Below are 24,730 nucleotides of genomic sequence, written 5' to 3' on the forward strand. Positions count from 1 at the left end.
AAGCTTTCCCTGTGGGTGGCCAATGACTCTAGTCTGTACCCAGCTGACAGTGTTCATAAGTGTGAATAAACTCTGGCATTGAAGAAACTCGAATTAGCTCACCGTGGATAAAATCTCTGAGAGTGCAAAGTTTTTTCTTTCTGTTTTGCTTTAATTCTCTCTATATAATAACTTTATCATCCAAATGTGAACTTTGGTGCTTTCTTCTAAAGAAAACAAAACACTACATCTAACAAAACAAAATAAAAAAAAATCAGATTAAAAATTATGATTGCTTTTTTATTGGTAACAACACTTATTTATTTTTATTTTTTGTATTTGGTTTTAGTTGGAGATACGATAATGTTCATAGTTTTTTTTTCACAATGATTGCTTTAAAGTTAAGACATGATCATATGCTTTCATTCCCAAATTCCCAGGGAAGATATATCATAGCAAATACCAAATTCTAGGTCATTTATGTATGAAGGTGAAAGTGGCTTTGAATTTTGTGTCAGGTTATTAACAATTTTCTTTATACTTTTAAAGAGAAAAAGCATCGGGGTGCCTGCGTGTCTCAGTTGGTTACGTGTCCATATCTTGATTTCAGCTCAGGTCATGATCTCACAGTTCGTGAGATCGAGCCCAGCGATGAGTTCTGTGCTGATGGTGTGGAGCCTGCTTGGGATTCATTCGTTCATATTCTCTCTCTCTCTCTCTCTCTCTCTCTCTCTCTCTCTCCCTCTCCCTCTCTCCCTCTCTCTCCCTCCCTCCCTCCCCCTCTCTCCACCCTTCCCCCTCCCTCTCCACCCTTCCCCCTCCCTCTCCCCCCTTTCTTCCTCTTTCCTCCTCTCTCCCCCTCTCTCCCCCTCTCTCCCCCTCTCTCTCCCTCTTCCCCTCTCCCTTTGTCCCTCTCCCTCCCCCCCCCCCCACTTGGGCATGCGCGCATTTTCTCTCTCTCTCTCTCTCTCTCTCTACATATGCTTAAAAAAAAAAAAAGAAAAGAGAAAGCCTTTCGACATCATGACCCCTTCAATTGGACAGTGGTTGATTTAAGTCTTGAATTCTGTGCTTGGTCAGTGACTCAGCTTGTATGCAGGCCCGTGGTAGGGGTGGGGTGGATGCGTGGCAGTCTGGTGACAGACCACCTTGGAGGCTGAGATTTTGGTAGACTGCTTTTGGTTTGTAAGTCTGTTACTCTTGGTGGCCGCTTGTAAGCCCTTGTCCGGGAGGAGGAGAAGGAGGACGTGGGGAGCGTGTTGTGCTGCACGGTTTCTTTTCAGTACTGGGGGATGGCTCCAGAAGGGCCCGTAGCATCATGCTGGCCTCAAACGCCTTTGAGCCTAAGCCTCTTGCAGCTCTGCACTCCCTGCCCAAGTGCCTGAGAGTCTGGTTCAGTCGTCGTCTTTTTATTATGATCATTTTTATTAGTTTTTAGATGTTTGTTTTTGAGAGAGCATGTGCATGCAGGCAGGGGAGGGGGCAGAGAGGGGGACAGAGAATCTGAAGCAAGCTTCTCATGGACAGCACGTGCCCCATGTGGGGCTTGAACTCATGAACTGTGAGATCACGAGCCGAGCTGAAGTTGGATACTCAGCCGACTGAGCCACCCAGGCGCCCCTTATTATTATTTTTATCTCGAGAGAGAGAGTGCGTGCTCGCATGTGTGTGCGCGTGGGGGAGGGGCAGAGAGGGGAGGAGAGAGAATCCCTTAACATCGCCAGCGCGGAGCCTGATGCAGGGTTTGACCCCATGAACCATAAGATCATGACCTGAGCTGAAATCAAGAGTTGGATACTCAGCCGACTGAGCCACCCAGGCGCCCCTGTCTTCTCTTTGATTAGACGGTTTGAAAATGATTTTGTTTTGAGAAGGTTTAGAGAGTTCTGTAACTACTGGCAGTAGTTGGTTGAGAGACAGAAAGGACTCCTGGACTGTGTCAACTTCTGGTATTCTGCCCCAGTGGTCGTGTTAAGGTGTGTTTTTGCAAGTGTCATTTGTATTCGCACACGTTTTGTCATGGTGTCCTGGAAACGAGCAGGGGATGTTAGCGAATACTGTGTGCGTCTCGAGCTGCTGGGCCGGGTCCCCTGCACCTCGTGCACGCAGGCGAGGCTGGTTTTCCTGTGAACGGGGCCGTTCTGCGGGTGCCGCCGCTTTGCTCCGGGAGACCTCGGGGGTGTCCGTGTGGCCCCTGCAACTCCCTGCACCTCCGGCTTTGGGCCCGCGGTTTCCCTAACAGTCCCCTGCTGATGCATTTGAAAGTTGTCTCCAATTTGGAATATAGTTTTTAAAAGTAAGAGGAGATGTAGTATTTATTTACGCTTTCAAAATTCCCCATTTAAGTAGAGCTGATAGGGAACTCATAAAAATAAGGACTTCAGGGAAATTCGTGCATTTAACTCAGTGTACTTGACAGCTTGGTCGTGAGCTGTCAGGTCGCTTCACTTCGCACCCAGATGACCCAAGAGAAGATCGTCAGGTTGTGACCACAGACTAAGCACCTCCTGACTCTGCACCGTCACAGACTCGTTCACAGCTGAGTTGTGTCTGGACCAACCTGCACGTGTCAGCAGAAGCCACGGCGCGAGGCGTGCGGCGAGCAGAGTGGGGACAGAGCAGCCGCCCGATGGCAGAGCTGGCGTGGTGCGTGTGCCTGGCCCCTGCCCACGCCAGGCTCCGTGGGCTGGGATCACCTGCCCGGCGTCCGCACTTGCTTGCACTCGGCCGTGGCGTTGGACCCGCAGGGTGCGGGTGCTGCCGACGGAGCAGAGTCACGCTCCATTTTCTTTCTGTTCTCAGAGTGAGATGCTCCACTTAGTGTTTTCTCCAAAGTCCCTCAAGGACCAGGACTTTTTAAAAAAGACTGTCTTTTTTTTTTTTTTTTTTTTTTTTAATTTTTATTTATTTTTTAGAGACAAAGTGTGAGCAGGGGAGGGGCAGAGAGCAAGAGACATAGAATCTGAGGCAGGTTCCAGGCTCTGAGCTGTCAGCATGGAGCCCCACGCGGGACTCAAAACTCTTGAACTGTGAGATCATGAGCTGAGCTAAAGTCAGAGGCTTAACCGACTGAGCCACCCAGGCGCCCCCTAAAAAAGACTGTCTTTTTTTTTTCTTAAATGTTATTATTATTTTTAAAATTTACATCCAAATTAGCATACAGTGCAACAATGATTTCAGGAGTAGATTCCTTAGGGCCCCTCCCCCATTTAGCCCATCCCCCCTCCCACAACCCCTCCAGTAACCGTCAGTTTGTTCTCCATATTTAAAAGTTTCTTGTGTTCTCTCCCCCTCCCTGTCTTTATATTATTTTTGTTTCCCTTCCCTTATGTTCGTCTGTTCTGTCTCTTAAAGTCCTCATGAGTGAAGTCATATGATTTTTGTCTTTCTCTGACTAATTTCACTTAGCATAATACCTTCCAGTTTCATCCACGTAGTTGCAAATGGCAAGATTTCATTCTTTTTGATTGCGGAGTAATACTCCATTGTATATATATACCACGTCTTTATCCATTCATCCATTGATGGACATTTGGGCTCCTTCCATCCTTTGGCTATTGTCGATAGTGCTGCTATAAACATGGGGGTGCATGTGCCCCTTCGAAACAGCACACCTGTATCCCGTGGATAAATGCCTAGTAGTGCAATTGCTGGGTTGTAGGGTAGTTCTATTTTTAGTTTTTTGAGGAACCTCCATACTGTTTCCAGAGTGGCTGCACCAGCTTGCATTCCCAAAAAAAGACTGTCTTAAGTGGGTGCTCTGAGAGGGACTTTGGGTGCATGCAGCGACCTCCTACGTGCTGTTTCTGCTCTGAGTGTTTAGGTTGGCTCCCTGGAAGTGCTTTTCTGTGTTGGCATCTCCTGTGGACTGAGTGCTGTGTCCCCCCTTACCCGTCTGGTGAAGCGTCCCTGCAGGGAGGGCCGGGAACGGCATGTGCAAAGTCAGCTTCTCGGACCAGTGGGTGTGCCTGAGGACAGCCCCGTATGAGGAGTGGGTTGCCGTCAGTGTGCTGTGGCGGGCTGTCCAAGGGCCAGTGTGGGGTGCACGGACTTGGAGGTGATTGGATACTGTCAAGGGTGTCACCGTGACAATGGTCCCTGGAATCCTAGGAGTGCAGGCAGGCTTGCTGTGAGACTCGGCACTGGGGAGCCCTGCACCCCCTCCCTCGCTGGGCTCCTTGCCTGATGCGTGGACGGGGCTCCAAGACTTGCAGTCCTGGAGAGTCACCAGCTTTAGAGTTGGAACCTTTGCTTAAGGGAGTATAGTTTGGCGGAAGCTTAGTGAACTTGACAGATGAAAGTGCTTTCCTGTTGTGTGCGTGGCATTCCCCCACCCATGTTACCGTGACTGCTGACGCCCGTGACATGTCTGGTGAAGAGCAGTGCCCTGTGCCGAGGCGGCACCTGTCCTGGGGGAGGGGCTGTGAACACCGGGCCCCCTGGGAAGGTAAGTGTGAATTCCACATGTGTTAAAAAACCGGGGGCCCATCGCTTGGGTTGCTCCTCTGGATGAGTAAGGAAATGTGAGGTGTTGGAAGGCTGTGCTGGCAGCTAATCCTGACCTTTCAGAGTGAGGGGGTGCTTGAGTGTGGGGCCCACGGGCGCCTCCTGGTGCCAAGGGTGTCTCGCCCCTCAGGCTCCTTCCGTGAGTAAATCATATGCTGGCGTAAAGGACACTTGCTCCTCAGAGAGTTGAAGGAGCGTCACTTCTGTGTCAGAGCTCAGTTCTGGCTCATTTCATGCACACACACATGCACACACGTCATGTTCCGTGTAGCAGTGTCACGTCTGGTGGGCATGCCAGCACATGCGTGTGCGTGTGTCCACATGTCACACGTGTATCATCTTCCGTGTGTCCTGTGCCACTTCTGGTGGACGCGCTCACACTCCCAGTTCTGAAACGTGTTTGCACACGGTCCCCGGGCCACAAGGGCCCTCAGGCGCCCACAGCCCGGGTTTACGTGGAGTCACCCCCACTGTGGTGTGAGGGACGTCCAGGTGAAGAAGAGGGGTCTTCCCAGGCCTGTGACAGCTCACCTCAGATCCAGGACGGACCTGTGCCCTCTGGGGCTTCTTCAGGAAAGCGCGCTCTCTCTTCAACTTGGCAGTTTCTGGAGAGTAAAAATCTTACGGTTCCTAATACCTTCCTAACTTCAATTTTCCTGGTTATTCTGATGAACAGGGCTTTTCTGTATCAGATTATTTCAAGGCTGATGTAGAAACAGTTTTCCTTTTGGAAGATTTAAAAAAGAAGGGAAGCCTTTTAAATTGTTCACATCCTAGTTTTTATGCCCAGAGTCACGTGATGCTGACATTGGGACATTGGCTGTGAGCGCATCAGCACGTAACTAGCAAAGTCTTGAATTCAGAAACTAAGGGAATGGACAGTTAGGTTATTAAAACCTGAGGGAGATCACTCTTCACCTAACTTATTTGTATTTTAATGTTTGTTTATGTTGAGAGAGAGAGAGAGAGGGAGAGAGAGAATCCCAAGCAGGCCCCCTGCTGACCGCGCAGAGCCAAAATCTCATGAACCCAGATCACGACCTGAGCCGAAAGCAAGAGTCAGACGCTTAACCGACCAAGTCCCCCAGGTGCCCCGTGTCACAGTTGTTGATGTAATTACAAATGTTCAAAACTTATTTGTGCTTGGCTGTTACATTGTTTGATCAGAATGAAATAGTGACCAGGCTTCACAGAAAGGAAATCCGAGCCTTGGCCCTTGATACTACAAGCATGAGGTTACCCTGTGAATCCTCCTAAGTTTAACTTCTCTGTAAACCCCTTGTTTAAAAATCTCCGTAACCCTTTTAAATCAAGTTGTGTAGAATGATCATCTTTGAATAATCTGTGGAAAAGTTACTGATTCAGTTAATAAAATGCGCTGGAGGAGAACTTGGTTAACGAAAGGCACCGTTCTGATGCACCTGTGATGCCGCTCGCAGCCATCGCTGCGGCGTGATGACCCTGGTGATCGCGAAGCTTCTCTGAAGTATTGTCACAAGTCCCAGCAGCGGCACGTTTCAGTGTCACAGTTACACTGTTGCCCGAAAACTGCCCCTGTCCCGTCGCCGCCCCGCTGGGGTGTCCTCACTCCACCTTGTTCGCTGTGGCATGTTCCCTGAGGCCAGCGGGACCTGCTCCGTCGAGTCCTGTCGGTGACGACGTCTTGGTTTGCCGAAGACAGGCTCAGGGAGGAGGCGGACCGGGTTGGATACTGAGCTGGCGCTGCTTTAACTTCTTTCTTCCGGGAGCATTTGAATTCCAGATCCTGAAAGCGAACCAGATGTGACACAAGTGTGACTTTTCCTTTAAGTGTTTATCTTAGGGCCTGCTGTTTTGAGAGTTCGCCGTCAAGGAGTATTCAGAAATGTATCATTTGGGAAAGGGTTGTTTTCCATTTAGTTGTCTCAGATCTTAAGACGCAGGCCCATGTGCGTCGTGTGCGCACCGAGGAGTACACGGGGTGGGCCGGGCACAGCGCGTGTGCTCTCCAGGACCCTCCATGTTAGGGCTGGCTGCAGAGGACTCGCTTCGTCTGGGACGCGGGAGGCGGTAGCCAGGGAGGACGTGGTCAGGACAGGTCTTCCGTTGTGTGCAGGCGTGAGGGCAGGTGTGGTCCGACCTGCCGGCCTGTGCTGGGCCGCAGGGATGTCACGAACACTGCCCCGTCCTTGGTAGGGCCATGGGCCACACTGATTTCCTCCTGGATGCGCTCTTCAAAGGCGGACTCCCATCCAGAGGACGCCCCTGCCCTTGCCTGAGTGCTTGCTCCTCTGCTCTGTCCTTCTGACGCAAACGGATCTCTTGGTTTTGTGGGGAGCTCCATCTGAAGGGTGAGAAGCGGGGGCTCTGCGCTGTTTCTGATGTGGGGCCAGGAGAGCGCACTGCCTGGCGTTTCCGGGCCAGCATTTTCCACACATCGTGTGTTTTTTTTTTTTTTTCTTAGCTATGAAATTCCGGCAGATTGTTATGCAAAACAGCTTTGTGTCTCTGTGTGACTGGGAAGACAGCTGTTAGTCCTAATGAGGAGTGCTAGCATTACAGTCTCTCCGGTGATTGAGACCCGCGGAGGGAGCGGAATGTTCCAGATCGGCCAGTGGTGTGCGGTGAGAAGGTAGTGCGCTGTCAGCTGGAAGCACACGCCCGGCCGCTCTCGGCGACAAGATAAATGAGTCGGCTGGAGTTCGGCAGAGTCTGAGCTTTTCCAGCGAGCAGTCATGGCACAGTGGGTTCCCCCGGGGACCCGAGTCCGAGGGTGCCTCGAGAGCCACGGCCCCCGCGCCAGCTTTTCCCTTTGATGCCCTACAATACCTGTCAGGATGGTGATTTATTAAAAACCTAATGTCTTTCAGCATTTCATTAACATAAGGTGAGACGGTCTTTTGTGGAGACTTTTTTCATTAATTTAGCAGAATGTTCACTGAAATTTAACTTGGCCAGAACTCCCTGAGAACCGGAGTCCACGGGGGAGGCCGGGCGTCAGAGTCCCTCCCAGCTTGTCGCGGCCTCTGCACCAGGCCAGGCCTGACGCTCCTCTGTGTTTGAGACGGGGGTTCAGAGGGGCCGTTGGCTTCAAGTCCGGGCTTACCTTCCTCCCCCTGTTCTCTGTGCATCACACGTGGGCCCCCCTCCACTGCCTGATATAGCATGGTGTCCACATTCATCCCCGTGATGACAGCGGGATTTCTGTCTTTTTTTCGTGGCCCAATAAGACCCTGTTGTTCATACACACATCCCATCTTCTTTGTACATTCGTGTGTCAACATCAGGTGGTTTGCGTGTCCTGCCTGCTGTGAACATGGGGGCGTAGGTACCTCTTCAGGGTACTGATCCGTTTCCTTGGGATGCGTGCCCGGTAGTGGTGTTGCTGGATCACAGGGTAGTTCTATTTTTAACTCTACAGGGAGCCTCCACACTGTCCTCCACAGTGGCTGCACCAGCTTGCATTCCCACCAACAGGGCATGAGGTTCCTTTTCTCCACATCCTGACCAACACTTGTGTTCTGTTTTTTTGATGGAAGGCATTCTAAGGGGAGTGAGATGGGATGCTGTGGTTTTGATTTGCGTTCCCCTGATGGTTGACGGTGAGCATCTTTTCATGGGCTTTTTGGCCTTTTGTGAATCTTCCGTGGAGAAAGTTCTGTTTAAATTCTTGGCACGTTTTTAAATTGGTGGTGGTTGAGTTAAAGGAATAGGTTTTTCTCCAATGTTCTGATTAAACTGAAAGTTAGGCTGGACTTTTCTTTTTCTTTTCTTTCTTTTCTTTTTTTTTTTTACATTTGTGCTATCAGGAGCGAGTATGTAGACATTTTGGCAGGTTCTGTCTAATCGATGTCTTCCGGTAGCTTCTCTCTGCTCCGTTGCCTGAGAAGGTAGAGCCGAGTAGAATGGACCGTACTTTTCTAATGCTCATTGTGTTTACACTCACAGGGAGATTGAAGCAGGAGTTAGTGGAGTCGGAGACAACTGTCCGCTTCCACGTCTCTAGTAGCCTTTCCACCTGCCTCACCAGTCTCTGGCAGCGGGATTGTGTGCTCATTACGCAGGTGGAGAGGACTTGTGTCTGCATCCTGGGACTTGCTGATGATCTTTTGAACCTGTGCCCTTTACTTGTAGCACCGTGACCTCGGCCGTGTTCACTGTGGGAGATAATGTTGTTTCGGGCAGCGATGACCGCACCGTGAAGGTCTGGGATTTAAGGAATATGAGATCCCCCATTGCGACTATTCGCACAGACTCTGCCATCAACAGGTGAAGAGGGCTGCTTGTTATGTCCTGAGAGGGTGGCTTGTCATGCAGTGTTTTATTCATGTACATGTGGTGTTTAAGAGAGCATTTGGAAAAGTGCATTAGACTTCTGGGGAAGTATTTTTTGCAGGGGGGATTATTTTTTATTGATCCTCATGCAGATTTAGTATCCTCTGTGTGCTGAAATGTGAGTATAAAATCGGGCTGGGGCGGTGAGCTTCAAAGGAGAAGAATGAGCCACCTTTGGGCAAGCGCTGTGGGGCTGCATTTGAGTCACTGTCATTACAGGTAAGTGACTCGGTCTCTGTGTGCTGACGCTGCAGACAGATAGCACCTGCCTTGAAGCGTGAATGGTGCGAAGTCTCCCACCGCGTGATAGTCTGTAAACTCGGAGACTTGTGCCGTCCCGACTTCATCCATAACCCACTTCGTCTCCCCTTCGCAGGATCAATGTATGCGTCGGCCAGAAGATAATCGCCCTCCCACACGACAACCGGCAAGTGAGGCTGTTCGACATGTCGGGCGTGCGGCTGGCGCGGCTCCCCCGTAGCAGCCGGCAGGTAGGTGTGCTTTCGCCCCGCATGTTGGCAGCGAGCCTTGGGGACAGCGTGGAGTCTGCGTCCTAGGTCACCACTGACCGACGAGCCCTACGTCGTTTTAGGTTTTCTAAAAAGAGAGAAACTAACGATACGTTTAAATGATCCAGATATACTAGACATAAGTGCTTTTATAATTGTAATCGATGTAAACACACCAGAGGTGTCACATTCTTATTTTCCTACTGTCATTAGACGCTAGATTTCACTGGAAGTACTTGATCTGTGTTTAGGACTCACAAAATTTAAAGTTGAAGGGTTCCCCAGTACCTGAACTGAGTGTGCCACGTGTTTTTAAACTTAAATGAGATGGCGCACTCCGCCCCCCAGTCTCGTGTGGGGAGCAGAGGGCGCCCATGGTGGCGGTCCCCCTCTGGGACAGCACAGCCTCACCTCTTGGCAAGTGAAAGTGTGCGCCCTCACTCGGACGCAGAGGTGTGGGCCGCGGGGCCTCTTTCAGAAGAGGACCCGCCCCGCCCAGACCGGAAGAGCCCTTTCCCTGGCAGGTGCAGGATGGGAAAAGCCCATCTAGATGCAGCTTTGCTGGGAGTCAGCCCAGACGGTTCGGGGGAGGGGGAGTGTGGTGCTCGTGGCCGTGGCTGCGGCTCAGACCTGCTGATGCACATTCCCGGCGTGCCACCTGGGAGTTCGCACTTAGGTGGTTCCCGATGGCTCCTGTGGGGCAGTGGATGTTGCTGTGATGCATAACCCCCCATACGCTCCCTCCTGCATCCCCCCACCCCTCCCCTCCCATCTTCCCCCACTACCCCTCAACCGCCATCGCTGAGGCCGCACCTCTGCAGGCCTGATGCTTAACTGAGCCTTTCCCCCTGACCCCCCTCCTTTTCCTCCCACGGCCTTCTCCGTGTGTCAGTGTGACACCCGTGTAGGCAAGCCAGTTCGTGTGGCCCCTGACGCTGTAGTCGGCGTCTGTGCCCCCAGCCCCTGCCAGGCTTGCTGTCCCATGGCCGTGGCTCTGCCGACCCCTTGTGGAGGCGCCCCCTGTCGTCTTGTGTAAAGCCTCACAGAGTGGTTTGTGACCCGCAGGCCGGCCCTGGTGTTAGGAGCTGTAGACCGAAGGTGGCTTCAGAGGCCAACGGCGAAGGGTGTTGGCTGTCAGCGAGGCCTGACTTTATGTGGCACCAGCTCTCCGTGAAAGGCCTCTGCCCTCAACACAGGGTTTCACCTGCTCTCCCCCTCGGGGCTTGTACGAGTACTGTCCTAAGTTCATTTGAAACTCTGTTCTTTGAGTACACGTCACAGAAAAGGTACTCGTGAAATTAGAGTGCCTAGTAAAATCTTCACCTCCCCCCCGACAAAGGGAAGGTTCGAGCTTGGCACCTGCAGAGTCACTGCTGTGCGTGCACGCTGCGTCGTTAACATGCTGGGACCCATGTGTGGTACCTGACGGCGCTGTGCGGCCTGTGAGGGCTGCGCCTGGAACACTAGGTCGGGCGTGCACGACTTCTGCCGTGAGAACATTTTCCTCGAGAAAGTACGCAGTTGTGAGAGGTTCTGGTGGTGCTGATCCCGTGGAGGCAACTCGCGTTGGTTGTCTGTACACGTGTAGCCCTGTTGAAACTAGAATTTGTGGTGCTCGGATTTGTTTCCTCCTGACGTGTTGTGTTGAATAGAATTATTTTTAAGATTGATGAGTAACGTTTCACTTAATTCTGAACTTGTGACGCTTCTTCAGATAGAAAAATGCTGGGCTCGGTGTCCCGGAACCACAGCCGGCAGTCCCTGCTTTCTGTCGCCCCGGCTTCTTTGAACCGACAGACTTTAAGGAGATAAAACAGCAACCTTATTTGAAATTGGTAGCTAGAGTGAAGGTGGCTGGCAGCGTGAACTTGCTTTACTTTGGGGAGAGTGCAGGTGGTGTTTCCCAAAAGTGTGTTTCGTGCCAAGCGAGCTCTGTAGAGCGCTGGAGGGGCCAAGGGACAAGGCTCTGGGTGCAGCGTGTCTGTGAGCTGTTCCAGAAAGCACACTGGCCCGTGGCCGCTGTGCAGCGCTCTGTGCAGTGTGCACAGTGTGACCCGAGAGGGGGCGGGGCGTTTCTAAAGTACACATGTGCCCCAGGCATGTCTGTGTGCACTCGGGTCCGAGGGACACAGGAGGCTGGACTCCAGGTGGGTCCTGGGCGAGGGCTCCTTTGCCAGCGTTCTGCGTGCTGGCTGGCCCTGCCTTACCCCCTTACTAAGCACCTGACCTGAGGGTTTCTGTCGGCAGTGCCTTGAGTTGACTGATCTTTAACTGGTTCCTGTGCAGAGTCCTGATCACTGCCAGTTAATGGATGCATCGTTCCTTCTTTCTTCTGAGGTTTTTAACAAAGAAGCCTAACAACGTTGCTCTTGAAACCCTTTGTTGTGTGGGTTTCTGTTGGCAATACTTTATTTTGTGGACTGTTGTGTTCTTTGTCGTAGAGAGCACTTTCCACATGTGGATGCTTTACCAGGGAACTTCTGTGCCATTCTTGTTTTTTTCCTTTCTTTTTTTTTTTTTTTAAGAGGGAGAACAAGCTGGGGAGGGACAGATTGAGAGAGAGAGAGGGGGAGACAGAGAATGCCAGGCAGGCTCCACACTGTCAGTGCAGAGCCTGATGCGGGGCTTGATCTCAGAAATGTGGGATCGTGACCTGGGCCAAAACCAAGAGTCTGACACTTCACCAGCTGAGCCACCTGGGGGGCGGGGGAGGTCCCTGTGCTATTCTTCTGAGTGTTCCTTTTACTTCTGGAATTTCTGTCAGCTTTCCTTAATCCTGTTTCTTGTACTTTATCACTAGACCGTGATCACGTTAATCTGGAAGTATATTCACATGTGCCGAGGCATTGCTGTGTCTCTACACGTATACACTAGGTATATCACATTCTAAAAACTTTGCTAGTGTTTGGCAGTAGTTTTTTCCAGCATTCTAATAACTTAGCTGGACTTCCTGAAGGTAGCAGGAATTGACTAGAAAGAGCATTTATTTTATCCTTGTCTTATTTGATACAAAATGTGTTTTTCTGGCCCCTTTATTACCCGAGCCAACTATTTGTTAAAATGGTCTTTGAGGTCTTTGAATGGATTTCATTTATTTTATTCCCAAATATTATCTAGCTCATTAAAAATCTTCAAATTGATCATATATTCTTCTTCCCTGACTATAATCTTACTCATTTTATTAAAGAATCACATCGGGGCGCCTGGGTGGCTCAGTCGGTTAAGTGGCCGACTTCGGCTCAGGTCATGATCTCGCGGTCCGTGAGTTCGAGCCCTGTGTCGGGCTCTGTGCTGACAACTCAGAGCCTGGAGCCTGTTTCGGATTCTGTGTCTCCCTCTCTCTGACCCTCCCCCATTCATGCTCTGTCTTTCTCTGTCTCAAAAATAAACGTTAAAAAAAATTAAAAAAAAGAAAATAAAGAATCACAAAATGCTTTTGGTCACGTGTGCTGACGCCCCTCGCCCCGCCTCGGCCTCTCTGCAGCACGTGGCTGAAAGCTTGTTGCCACGTGCACGGTTTGTGGCTCGTGTTGACTAATGCCGCCTGTTAATGTTTTTTTCTTTCGACTCCGTCGCCTTGATTCGTGTAGTTGTAAATCTGGCTGAGGTTTTATCGTGCTTCTGCTTTGGGAAGGATATACTAATTCTGGTTTGTGTGATAATAGGGCCACAGAAGAATGGTGTGCTGCTCGGCGTGGAGCGAGGACCACCCCATGTGCAATCTGTTCACCTGCGGGTTTGACAGGCAAGCCATTGGCTGGAACATCAACATCCCTGCGTTGTTACAAGAGAAATGAGGTTGCCGGCGTTCCTTAGTCGCGTGGTTCGCCGTGGACCTGTGGACCGGTGCCGCTTTTCTCCTGTTGGTCAAGCCCTTTTTCTGAGAGTCGGGCCCTGACGAGGGTGATTTTTATGTTCTTTTCTCATTGTACCCAGCTTGCATGAAATGTACAGCAAAACGTATGGTCCTAAGTTTTATTTTCGTCTTGTGTGTGTGCTGGCGCCCTCCGTGCAGTGGAGACGAAGCCCCTTCCCCGTAGCACGTCGTGTGTTGTGAGTTGCTGGCGTCTGACAGCTGACAGGAGGGCATTACGTTTGCGTGAGTTAAATGCGAACCCGCATACTTACTGTGAGGTGCAAGTAGAGTGTAGCGTTTCTGGAATAATTATACACGTCTGCCTTGTGCCGGGAAGGTCGCGGAGCTGCACCCGCGTTGGCTGACGCACGGCAGGTGCGCTGGCAGACTTGAGGGTTGCTTCCGCGTGAGGTTTTAGCGTGTGCCGTGCTGTCACGGAGCTTCAACTCCGTTCCGTCGTAGTTACGTAAAACAACCTGGATGTTAGACGCTAACAGAAGTAGGATGCAGACTTTACATTTGGAGAGTCGTTTGAAAAGAAAAAGTTTCTGCCCTTTTTGTGGAAAATCATTTCAATCTCTTGAGGTCTCATGTTAGCAAATTCAAAAATGTGATTCTAATCACTGATTTCAGATACTAAGCAAAATTTAAAGCACTTTAGTTTATAGCCATGGTTATAAACAGTTTTGAGAAGTTACAGATGACTTATCCATTGAATGTGACTTGACCTTTTGAAGAAGGCCCTGCCTGCTACCTGAAAACAAAACCTTATTTATTTTCTATTCTACACTTTGGTTTGCGTATTTCTAAGGGGGTTCACTTCCTTGGTGGTGTTTGAGAGCCAACAATGCAAATAAATGAGTACTACCTCAGAACAGCACGTTTGGAGACCGGGGGCGTCTCGCCACTGCGTGTGGCTGGGATGCCCAGTTCAGTTCCGAAGGCAGGACAGACAATCATAGCGGCCGGCAGGGGCGGCTGCAGCGATGCGTCGCAGGCCGGCAGCTTGCTCCCGTTTCGGCAGCCGGGACGCCCCCGCGTGCCAGCCCTGCCACTGCCCGGGTGAGCCCGTCGCTCTTGCCTTCGTAGGACTCACTGTTGTCCGCTGTTTGTGAGTTCGTGTTTCTTGCTCGGTCACAGTTTTGATGAAGAGCCGTCTGTGCGTACCGCCCTCCTATTTTTAATTCTTTGAGTGTGTGCACTTGGAGAGGCACAAGAGGGTGACCGTGAAGACGATCGTGGGTGCCCCACTTCCGGTGGTGACGGCTGGCGGAGGAGCGCGTGGGCCGCCTTGGGTCCTGAGTGAACGGGCCTCACTTGAGGCTCCCGTGGCTCAGGTCCTATGTGTGGTACCTTGTGAGGAATTCCAGCCCCAAATTCTCTGGAACGATTTTGAGATGATTGACACGGTCTGGAAGGGAAGAAGGACCAGGAGAAACCCGTCCTGCTACGGACGGTTGAGGTCGGTGCCTGGAGGGCGCAGAAAGTCATTTCTGAAGCCTGCCTTCTGGCCCCTGTCGACCTAGGGGCACCACACCCCCAGTGCCAGAGTGCGGGCGACCTCGGGCCTCCAATCTGTGTGTCCACGCTCTTGGGCTCCTGTTGTGTTTTAATTTGAATGTCTGGGTGTCTTAGAATCATTGTTAGGAGCACTGAAAAACGTATACAAACACAGTTGAATCAGACTTAAGAACCAGATCTCTGCCGGATTAAAAAAAGTGGAAGCTTTGAAATAAATATTTTTGATGGCCATTTAGTTCTCTGCAAACTAGTGCCCTCCGTGGCCGGCAGCTGCTCACTGTCTCGCCAACGGGAGTGGCCGACCTCCTCACTCCTCCCGCGTCTCCACGAGGGCACAAGGCCTCATGCTTTTGGGGAGAGTTCTCAGGAGCAGGACGCCCTACCATCACGACCACGTCGTCCTCTGACGTGCTTCCATTCAGCTGCTGCTGTGGCCTTAGTGGCGGTGTTTTCGGGAGTCGTGGAGATTTGGGATCGTGCGTGTGCGTGCGTGCGCGTGTGTGAGCGTCCATGTGCATGTGTGTACTTGTGTGGCTGAGATTAAGTCGTGATCAGCCACATGTGATCTCATCTGAAATCGTGTTTGGAAATGAGAGTGGTTTTGTTCTGTATGCTCACATGTCCAGAATTTCATTTGATAATGGAAGGAAAATGTGTGGTTACTGGAAAATGTGTATTGATAGAAAGTTTCATAAGAACTACGTTGTTGGACAAAACAGCACTCTTTCTCAACCACTGCACATCGATTTCTGTAGAGACAAAAATTGTGTACATATTTTGGAATTTGAAGAATCCTATGTAAATCACTTGTTGCTTAAATCTGTGAAAAACAAGTTTCTTTGGGGGGAAAGTATGCATTTATAAGTGTTGTGTACAGCAAGTGTTTTTATTGTATTGGTGTAATTGTTTTTAAGTGTTGAATGTCTTCATTGCCATATGAAATTCATTAAAAATCCACATTCTGTAATCACTATCGTAAAAATTTTATGTTATTAGGAGTCTTTATTCTTTATTTAAAAATTTTTTAAAAGACGTTTTATTTATTTTTGAGAGACAGAGCATGAATGGGGGAGGGGCAGAGAGAGAGGGAGACACAGAATCCGAAGCAGGATTCAGGCTCTAAGCTGTCAGCACAGAGCCCGATGCGGGGCTCGAACCTGTGAATGGGGAGATCGTGACCTGAGATGAAGTTGATGCTTAACTGACTGAGCCACCCAGGCGCCCCATATTCTTTACTTATTTTTTAAATTTTTTGCTTTGGTGAAAATTCTAGTATTGCCCACTTGAAACATTTTAACTTTAGACTTCAAAGGTCTGTAATCCTGCCTGTGTGCTGGGCTCCCTTTAAGTGACAAGTAGGTATGCTTGTCCGCCCCGGCAGTGTCTGGAGGGAGTTAACAATCTGATACAGTGCAGGTGTTGTCAGAGTCCCTCAGGGGTTTCATAAGACGTCTGCCCTGTTCTTACTGCAGTAAGCTTGTTTGAAAGTCTTTAAAAAATTGCATTTACAGAAAGCAGGCCCTGCTCGTTCTGTGGGGACAGTACGCATCTGGACTGGCTGCTCTTTCAACCGCTGTCCCCCGTGGGCGAAGCGGTGTGGCGGTTGCGGGAACCCGAGGAGACGTTCGGTCCCGGCCCGGGATCGTCCTGCTGCCTCTTCACACTGGTCGGGCTCCCTGCCTTCAGTCAGCCCCCAGAGGGCAGAAGTTCACGGACTCCTTGTCTTTCTTCCCTGACCCTGTAGAAACATGTGATTAGCGTCCAAATTTCACAATTATGTCTTCAGTTACATTTAAAAGTTCACATGTTAGTGTAAAGGATTGAGAAGGCGGGGCGCCTGGCCAGGTCAGTTGGAAGAGTGAGTGACTCTTGATCTCAGGGTTGTGAGTTTGAGCCCCACATGTAGAGATTACTTAAATAAATATTAAAAAAAAAAAAAAATCCCAAAGGCAAAACTGCTATTATTATAAGTTCGTCAAAATGCCACTCAGATGTGTCTCACTATGCCTAGATTTTCTGGTTTCCCTTAATAAATTAATAGTTAAGTTCAGAAATTGGGAACACTTAAATTGTTACATGCAAAGTGTGCTATAGTCCATATGACGGTGGGAAGAAGCTGAGAATGAAATCCTATAAAAGTATTGAGTAATTTAAAAATGATTTTATTGAAACATTTAAAAAATATTTATTTTGAGAGAGAGAGAGAGCATGATCAGGGGAGGGGCAGAGAAAGAGGGAGAGAGAATCCCAAGCAGGCTCTGCACTGTCAGCACGGAGCCCAGTGCTGGCTTGAACTCACGAACTGTTAGATGTGACCTGAGCCGAGACCAAGAGTGGATGTTCAACCTACTGAGCCGCCCAAGCTTGAAACATTTTTAAGGAGCTTTTGGTCAAAATGGAACTGGATTAGGCAGATCTGTGGAGCCCTGAGAGCTCTCTGAGGCACAGGTGATGCCTGTGGGCTTTGTGGGCCCCGGAGCCACTTTAGACACGGGGTCCAGGAGGCGTAATCTGGCCCGAAGTTTGATGGGGGTGTCCGGAAGCGAAGAGAACACCTCTCTCACCCTCGGCACTGTGTCCCCTCACCTCTCAGCCCCTGACTGGAGTGTTTCTGTGCTCCACCTAACCCTCCTTTGGAAGGTTTGGAACTAGGACTGGAAGTCCGTGTCTCTGCAATCACTTTGAGCTCCAGATGCTGAGAGGAAGAAGCAGCCAGAATCCTGGACTCTGCAAAGCTGTCTTTCAAGAATGAGTGGGAGACGCAGACACTTAGCGATAAACGAGGATGGTTTTCACCAGTTCTCCTCTAGTGGACCGTCTTGAAATGCTATAGGGAGAAAAAGTCCCAGAGCAGTGGTTTCAGAGTGGGCACAATGCCAACACCCACCCCTCTAAAGTGGTGTCTGCAGTTAGTATTTAAATTTCTTTTTCTTTCTTTCTTTCTTTCTTTCTTTCTTTCTTTCTTTCTTTCTTTCTTTCTTTCTTTATTTTTTTTTTAATTTTTTTTTTCAATGTTTATTTTTATTTTTGGGACAGAGAGAGACAGAGCATGAACGGGGGAGGGGCAGAGAGAGAGGGAGACACAGAATCGGAAACAGGCTCCAGGCTCTGAGCCATCAGCCCAGAGCCCGACGCGGGGCTCGAACTCACAGACCGCGAGATCGTGACCTGGCTGAAGTCGGACGCTTAACCGACTGCGCCACCCAGGCGCCCCATCTTTCTTTCTTTTTTTAATGGCTGGGGGGATTAAAATTTTAACTTTTGTCTTTATAAGGTACATAGTAAAATTTCAAGGGTAACCACAAAAAAAAACTTTGAAAAGATAAGGAAATGATGAAATGTGGTTACCTTATGTAAGGGGGTTAGGAAGTGTGGTAAGTTAGAACTAGAGTAGAAGTAATTTTTTTTTTTTTAGTGGGTTTTCTTTTTTTTTAATGGGCTTACAATTTTAGAACCATCATAGTAAATCACCCAGAATTTGAAAAGTTCTTACTCTAAGGACAAACACACATAAGGTACCTAGTGGGAAAAACCTGATAAAAATAGAGACTTGAAATCACCCATGAAAATACTTAAAAACTTGAACCAAGACATTAAACAAAAAAATGAGAGAGCATCATACATTAATAGGAAGAGTCAATATTGGGGCACCAGGTGGCTCAGTTGATAAGCACCTGACTCTTGATTTCAGCTCAGGTCATGATCTCACAGCTTGTGGGTTCCAGGCCCTTGTCTTGCTCTGTGCTAGCAGACTCTGGTTCAGCTCATGATCTCACGTCTGTGAGTTCGAGCCCTGCATCCGGGCTCTGTGCTGACAGCTCGGAGCTTGGAGCCTGCTTCAGATTCTGTGTCTTCCTCTCTCTCTGCCCTTCCCCTGCTTGCATTCTGTGTCTCTCTCAAAAATAAATAAACATTAAAAAAAAAATGAACAAATAAAAAGGAAGAGTCAGTATTGTAAAAATGTTAGTTTTCCCATATTGCCAAGTAGATTAAATAAATGCTCTTTCAAATGCAAATTGTTCCAGAGTTTCTTGGGGGAATTTGACTGTCTGATTCCTAAATTTATTTGAAACAAAGGCCAGGATTGATGTGATATCCCAGAAAACAGGAGGAAGGAAAGGAGAAGAAAATGGTTTCCTAAGCCTGGCAGGGCTGTGGTAGATAGAATGTACTTTTGGCACAGGGCTGGAGAAATTGACCAGTGAGGTTAGGAAGAGATCAGATTGATTCAAGTATCTGTGAAAATTTGGAACATGTCATCTCCTAGAACCACAAGTCAGGAAGAAAGTGGCCTGTGTAATTAATGGTTCTAGTGTTATTAGTTATCCATGTGGATGGAACAGGAAACGAATCTGGATCCCTACCTCACACCAAAGAAAACCAGTGCAAACATTATATGTGAAAGGAAAAACTAACTTTTCAAAAAAATACGAGAATGTTTGTATGATTTTGGGTCTATTCAGCAACTCTCCAAAAATGCATTAATCATACTAGAAAAAAGTGATACATTCAACCATGTTAAAAGTGAAGATTTGTGCTTTACAGGGCATGCTAGAAGAGGTGAGTGGTAAGCCACAGATGGTAGTCACAGCATATATAATCCACAAAGCATTAATATCCAGGATGGTATAAGCAAAATTCTACATGCCAGTAGAAGAATTAGAAATTGGGCAGGATGGGGCGCCTGGGTGGCGCAGTCGGTTAGGCGTCCGACTTCAGCCAGGTCACGATCTCGCGGTCCGTGAGTTCGAGCCCCGCGTCGGGCTCTGGGCTGATGGCTCAGAGCCTGGAGCCTGTTACCGATTCTGTGTCTCCCTCTCTCTCTGCCCCTCCCCCGTTCATGCTCTGTCTCTCTCTGTCCCAAAAATAAATAAACGCTGAAAAAAAAAAAAAAAGAAATTGGGCAGGAGGTGTGAATAGGTGTGTCACAAAAGGGAAAACTTGACTAGTCAATAAGGAAGCATAGAAATAATAATAAAAAAAAAGATCAAAATGAAATACTATTTCACAGCCATTAGATTTGGGAAAACTCTGTCAAGCATATATACTGTTGGAATGCCTATAACTGTTGGTTTGGGTATAAAATAATGCAGCAAGTTGGAAAACACGATCTTGCAAGTCTGAATGTGTGAATGCCGCCTGGCCCCAGCAATTACGAGCTGTCTTTAGAACATGGTTTGTTAAGGATGATGTGTGGAGACCATGTGGGTCTGTCTGTGAAAATGAAGATTTCTGGCCCCAGAGCTACTGGCTGAGGATCGGGATCGATTGCAAGAATCTGCACCTCGAACAAGCCTCTGCTTGTGGTTCTGCTGTCCATTTTGGGACCCACAGTCCTGACACGCCTTTTCCACGGGTGCCCGAGGGGATGTGAGCAAGGTCGTAGCGCCAGACTGGAAGCGACCAAGCAACATGGACCGACTGGGATGTAAGTTGTGGCACGTCTGTGCAATGAAATAACGGCAGTAAAAATGAACGGGCCACACAGGACTACGTGGGATTGTTGATCTTGGAACATTGTGTTGAATCAAAAGCCATTTTTATAGACCATGAGCAAGCCCAGCCATACACAAGTAGGGTCATATATTTTGGAACATGGGAGTTAAAACTCCAGATTCTTCCTGCTCTTCTCTAGGCCAGCTGTGGAGTAGTGGGATGGGAGGTAAGGTGGGGTCAGGAAGAGCCCAGACTTCATGGTGTCCAGTTCCTGATGTAGACACCAAGCCTGTGTTCCAGCTTTCATACTTCACAACTTAGGTGTCCTTATTACTATTTTGTTAATGTGTCTAACATTATACGATTAAGGTAATATAAAAAATTCTAAACAGAAGATGCGTGCTATTACAAGGGTGGATGAGCGTGGTGGTGATAAAATAGGGGTTTTTGGAGTAATATTTTTGTCTGTGTCACATTCAGGCCTCTCGCATACCCCTGTTCTACTCCAGAAATTAATTCTTGTTCCTCTTACAAACATGTAGTTTTATGATTCTACGGTGACTGATTTTTCAGTGTGTGCGTTCCATGGGAGGAAAGACAAAGCCAGTTTTGTTCCGAGATAATATTCTTGAAAAAAAATACTAAGGAAATTGTGAAAAGGCCATGTTACACTGTGTCAAAATTGTGTTGTTTTCAAATACATTTTGGAAATTCTAGCTTTGAAGTGGGAAATGTAATAAGGATTTCATTTACCAGGTGTGATCATAAAACAATAAAAGTAGCTTTCTTATGTTGCTCATAAACTGAAGTAATTTCAAATCTAGGAGACAGTCCAAAAATTGTGTTGCGTAATGGCCACATACCAGAGTAGAATGTTTTTTCTCACAGCCTGTGTTTTGGGGAAAGCAGCATTTATTTGTCTAGGTGGGTAAGTTTTGGTATATTTGCTTAAAAATATCATTTTCAACAGTGCACATGTATTACAGGTGTCTTCTTGATCTGAATTAATTTTCAGTAAACACAAAAGTCCTGCTGTAAACTTTATGTTTCCTTTTTCAGTGACAGAAGTAATTGTATATATTCTAAATTTTTTTTTTTTTTACATTTTATTTATTTTTTATAGAGACAGAGCACAATTGGGGGAGGGGCAGAGAGAGAGGGAGACACAGAATCCAAAGCAGGCTCCAGGCTCCAAGCTGTCAACACAGAGCCCAACGTGGGACTCAAACCCACAAACCGCGAGATCATGACCTGAGCGGAAGTCAGACGCGTAACCAACTGAGCCACCCAGGTGCCCCAGTAATTCTGTATATTCTATAACCAATCCCTAAGTGTTACATGAAACTAATTTTATTTTTTCCTCTTTAAAAGTTTTTTTTTAGTGTTTATTTTTGAGAGAGAGAGAGAGAGAGAGAGAGAGAGAGAGAGAGAGAGAGAGAGATGAGGGAGAGAGAGAATCCAAAGCAGGCTCCAGGCTCTGACCTGTCAGCACAGAGCCCGACGTGGGTCTCGAACTCATGAACCAACTGTGAGATCATGCCCTGAGCCAAAGTTGGGCACTCAACTGACTGAGCCCCCCAGACGCCCCTATTTTTTCCTCTTTTTAAAAACAGCTTTATTGTGGTATAGTTGATCAAGCATACGCTGAACATTTATAGAGTGTAAGATTGGGTAGGTTTTGACATATTCACCCATGAAGACCTTGCCACAGTCAAGATAAATGCAGCTTGTCACCCAGTTGTTCATGCCTGTCTGCATCTCCTCCCTGCTGTCCCTCCAGACTCCGTTCCTGGTGACCACCCTGTCCACTTTCTGTCACTGAAGCTTATTTTGCATTTTCTATAATTTTATGTAAACGCACTTATGCAGTTTGTGCTGAGTTTTGTCTTCTTCCACAAAAGCTGGTCTTGCATATGTGAATGTGTTCCGCTTTATTGCCGACTGGTGTCGTTTGCATGGATGTTATCACGTTTGTTTATGCACGTCCCTGTTGATGGAGGTGTGGGTTGTTTTCAGCCTTTGGCTGTCCCAGGTAAAGCTGGTGGGAATGCACGCGTGTCAGCCCTGTGTTCACGCACTGACACGCTTCTGCTGGGCGGACACCCAGGAGTGGAACCGCTGGGCCATGTGGAGAGAGTGTTTTTCTTGAGAAGAAACTGCCCTGCAGTTTCCAAAGGGCTCGTTCTGGAGACTTGTGGTTTCTGCTGTGACATGTGGAAGGCTCAGACGTTCTCTCTTCTTCCCTCATAACGAGAGAAAAGGCGAACGGACTGAAATCAGTGACTCTTCTGAGGTCCACTAGAGAATTGAGGGCAGAGGGCACACCGCTGCCGTGAAAACTGTAGACGCAGCAGGTGCACAGAGGCAGCTGGAGCGGGAGCCCATCAGGGGCCAAGGGTGGTCAGGCTGGAGAGTTCAAGCCCCTGGGGCCCAGTCAGTGGGTGTTGTCTCCAGGGGCAGCGCTGAGTTCCCAAAGTTCCCATTGGGAAGATCAGAGGAAAGCCCGTCATTCTGGTCCGGAGGCGGGGAGGGATAGCTGCTCTGCATTCACCCCAGATGCCTCCTCACCGAGGGAGAAGCCTCACCGCAGCTGCGCCCTGTCTCGTGCAAGGGCAAGGGTGCCTGAGCGGCCCCGGGAGGTCACGGCCCAGGGCCCAGGCGCCCTGTGAAATCGAGGCAGACCTGGGTGTGGCTGAAGGCAGCACGGGGCACATGCCCAAGGCCGTGTGGAAAGGGCAGGTGGGGAACGTGAACAGAGGGGGAGCTCCAAGGAAGAATCGAGAGAAATACTGGAAATAAAGACACACTCACAGGAATGAAGGTCTTTGATGGCTCTTTCTGTAGACCTGACCCAGCCGAAGAAGGAAACCCTCAAGACAGCTTTAAGATCAGTCGATAGAAGCTTCCCAAACTGAAAAGCAAAGAGAAAGAAGGGTGAACAAAGCAGAACGGAATGCCCAGGTGTTGTTGAACGGTTATAGAAAGGTGTGACACACACACACACACACACACACACACACACACACAGGAACAGTGGAAGAAGAGGGAAGAGAGTGGGAGAAAGATTTGAAGTCCTAATTGAGAATTTCCCCAAATTAATGACACAAACAAAACCACAAATCAAGGAAGTTAGGGCGTAGCAGGTGAGTAAATGTCAGGAAGTCAATACTTGGGCAAATCAAATGACATCTGAGGGCACTGGGGTGTCTGGCGGCTCAGTGTCAAGCCTGCGACTCTTGATCTCAGGGTTGTGAGTCAAGCCCCATGCTGGACGCAGAAATTCCTTAAAGATAAAGCCTTTAAAAAACAAACAATAGGGGCGCCTGGGTGGCTCAGTCGGTTGAGCATCCGACTTGAGCTCAGGTCATGATCTCGCGGTCTGTGAGTTCGAGCCCTGCGTGGGCCTCTGTGCTGACAGCTCGGAGCCCGGAGCCTGCTTCGGATTCTGTGTCGCCCTCTCTCTCTGGCGCTCCCCTGCTCACGCTCTGTCTCTCTATACCAAAAAATGAATAAACGTTAAAAAAACAAAAAAAAAACAATAAAAGAGCAGATCTTGAAAGGAGCCAGAGAAGACACACGCCACCTACAGAGGAGCGGTGATCAGGAACCACACAAGCCACAGGAGGGGAGAGTGGAATAGTTGCCTCAGAAGGAAAGACCGCCAGTCTCCAATTTTGGATCCGCAGGAGTGAAGGGAGAAGACAGCTTTTCCCCAACAGTAAAGGTTGGGGGCGGGGGGAGTACATCTATCCCTCAGCCTGAGGGGTTTCCTGAATTCACCTGTTCTAACAGATTTTTAAAAAATGTATTTGTTTATTTAAATTAGCCTTCACGCCCAGCACGGACCCCAACTTGGGGCTTGAACTCACAACCCTGAGATGAAGATTCGGACCCTTAACTGAGCACCCTTCAAACAGATTTTAAAATAGATTCTTTTGGATTGTCTTCTTTTTTTTTTTTCAATACTTATTTGAGAGAGATTGAGAGAGAGAGACAGAGACAGAGACAGAGACAGAGACGGTGTGAGCGGGGGAGGAGAAGAGAGAGACCGGGAGACACAGAATCCGAAGCAGGCTCCATGCTCCGAGCTGTCAGCACAGAGCCCGACACGGGGCTCCAACTTGTGAACCAAGAGATCGTGACCTGAGCCGAAGTCGGACGCTCAACCCACTGAGCCACCAGGCGCCCCCATATTGTACGATTTTGTATATTGCCGGGCATCATTGGCTACTACTATGTTGAGGATTTTGGTCTTACGAGAGATACCGGTCTGTTTACATTCTTGTACCATTGTCTGGTTTTGGCATTAATGTAATGCAGGCCTCATAGAATGACTTTGGAAGCCTTCTTTTGCAGTTTTCTGTAAGAGTTTTTGTAGAGTTGCTATTATCTCTCCCTTAAATGTTTGCCAGAATTCACTAGTAAAGTCGTGGCCTGCAGTTTCCTGTGTTTGTGTGTATGTGGGGTGTGTGTGGGGGTAACTCTAAATGAACAGAAGCCTATTCAGGTTATGTTTCTGCCCGAGTAAGCTTTTGTGGTGTTTCTCAAGAACGCGTGTGCTTCATCAGAGCTGTCGAATTTATCAGTATCAAGGTGCTCGTATTACTTC

At 48.7% G+C, this 24,730-nt stretch overlaps 1 protein-coding gene across 8 annotated transcripts in view; it reads left to right on the plus strand.

Moving 5' to 3' along the window:
• The window catches only part of WDR37 (WD repeat domain 37), a 64,757-nt gene extending 49,105 nt beyond the window's left edge, over positions 1 to 15,652 (plus strand). For 4 of the 8 annotated variants that reach the window (XM_045465013.1, XM_045465012.1, XM_045465017.1 and 1 more), the window contains 4 exons: positions 8,599 to 8,733; positions 9,176 to 9,290; positions 12,109 to 12,182; positions 12,974 to 15,652. In XM_045465013.1, the coding sequence (XP_045320969.1) occupies positions 8,599 to 8,733; positions 9,176 to 9,290; positions 12,109 to 12,182; positions 12,974 to 13,124 (475 nt within the window). In that variant the 3' untranslated portion in view covers positions 13,125 to 15,652. The remainder of the gene's footprint in view (positions 1 to 8,598; positions 8,734 to 9,175; positions 9,291 to 12,108; positions 12,183 to 12,973) is intronic. The other 4 variants (XM_045465014.1, XM_045465016.1, XM_045465019.1 and 1 more) reach the window with 1 other exon arrangement.
• Positions 15,653 to 24,730: the final 9,078 nt, after the last annotated feature.

This window comes from Leopardus geoffroyi, chromosome B4, assembly GCF_018350155.1.
Source record: "Leopardus geoffroyi isolate Oge1 chromosome B4, O.geoffroyi_Oge1_pat1.0, whole genome shotgun sequence".
NCBI lineage: Eukaryota > Metazoa > Chordata > Mammalia > Carnivora > Felidae > Leopardus > Leopardus geoffroyi.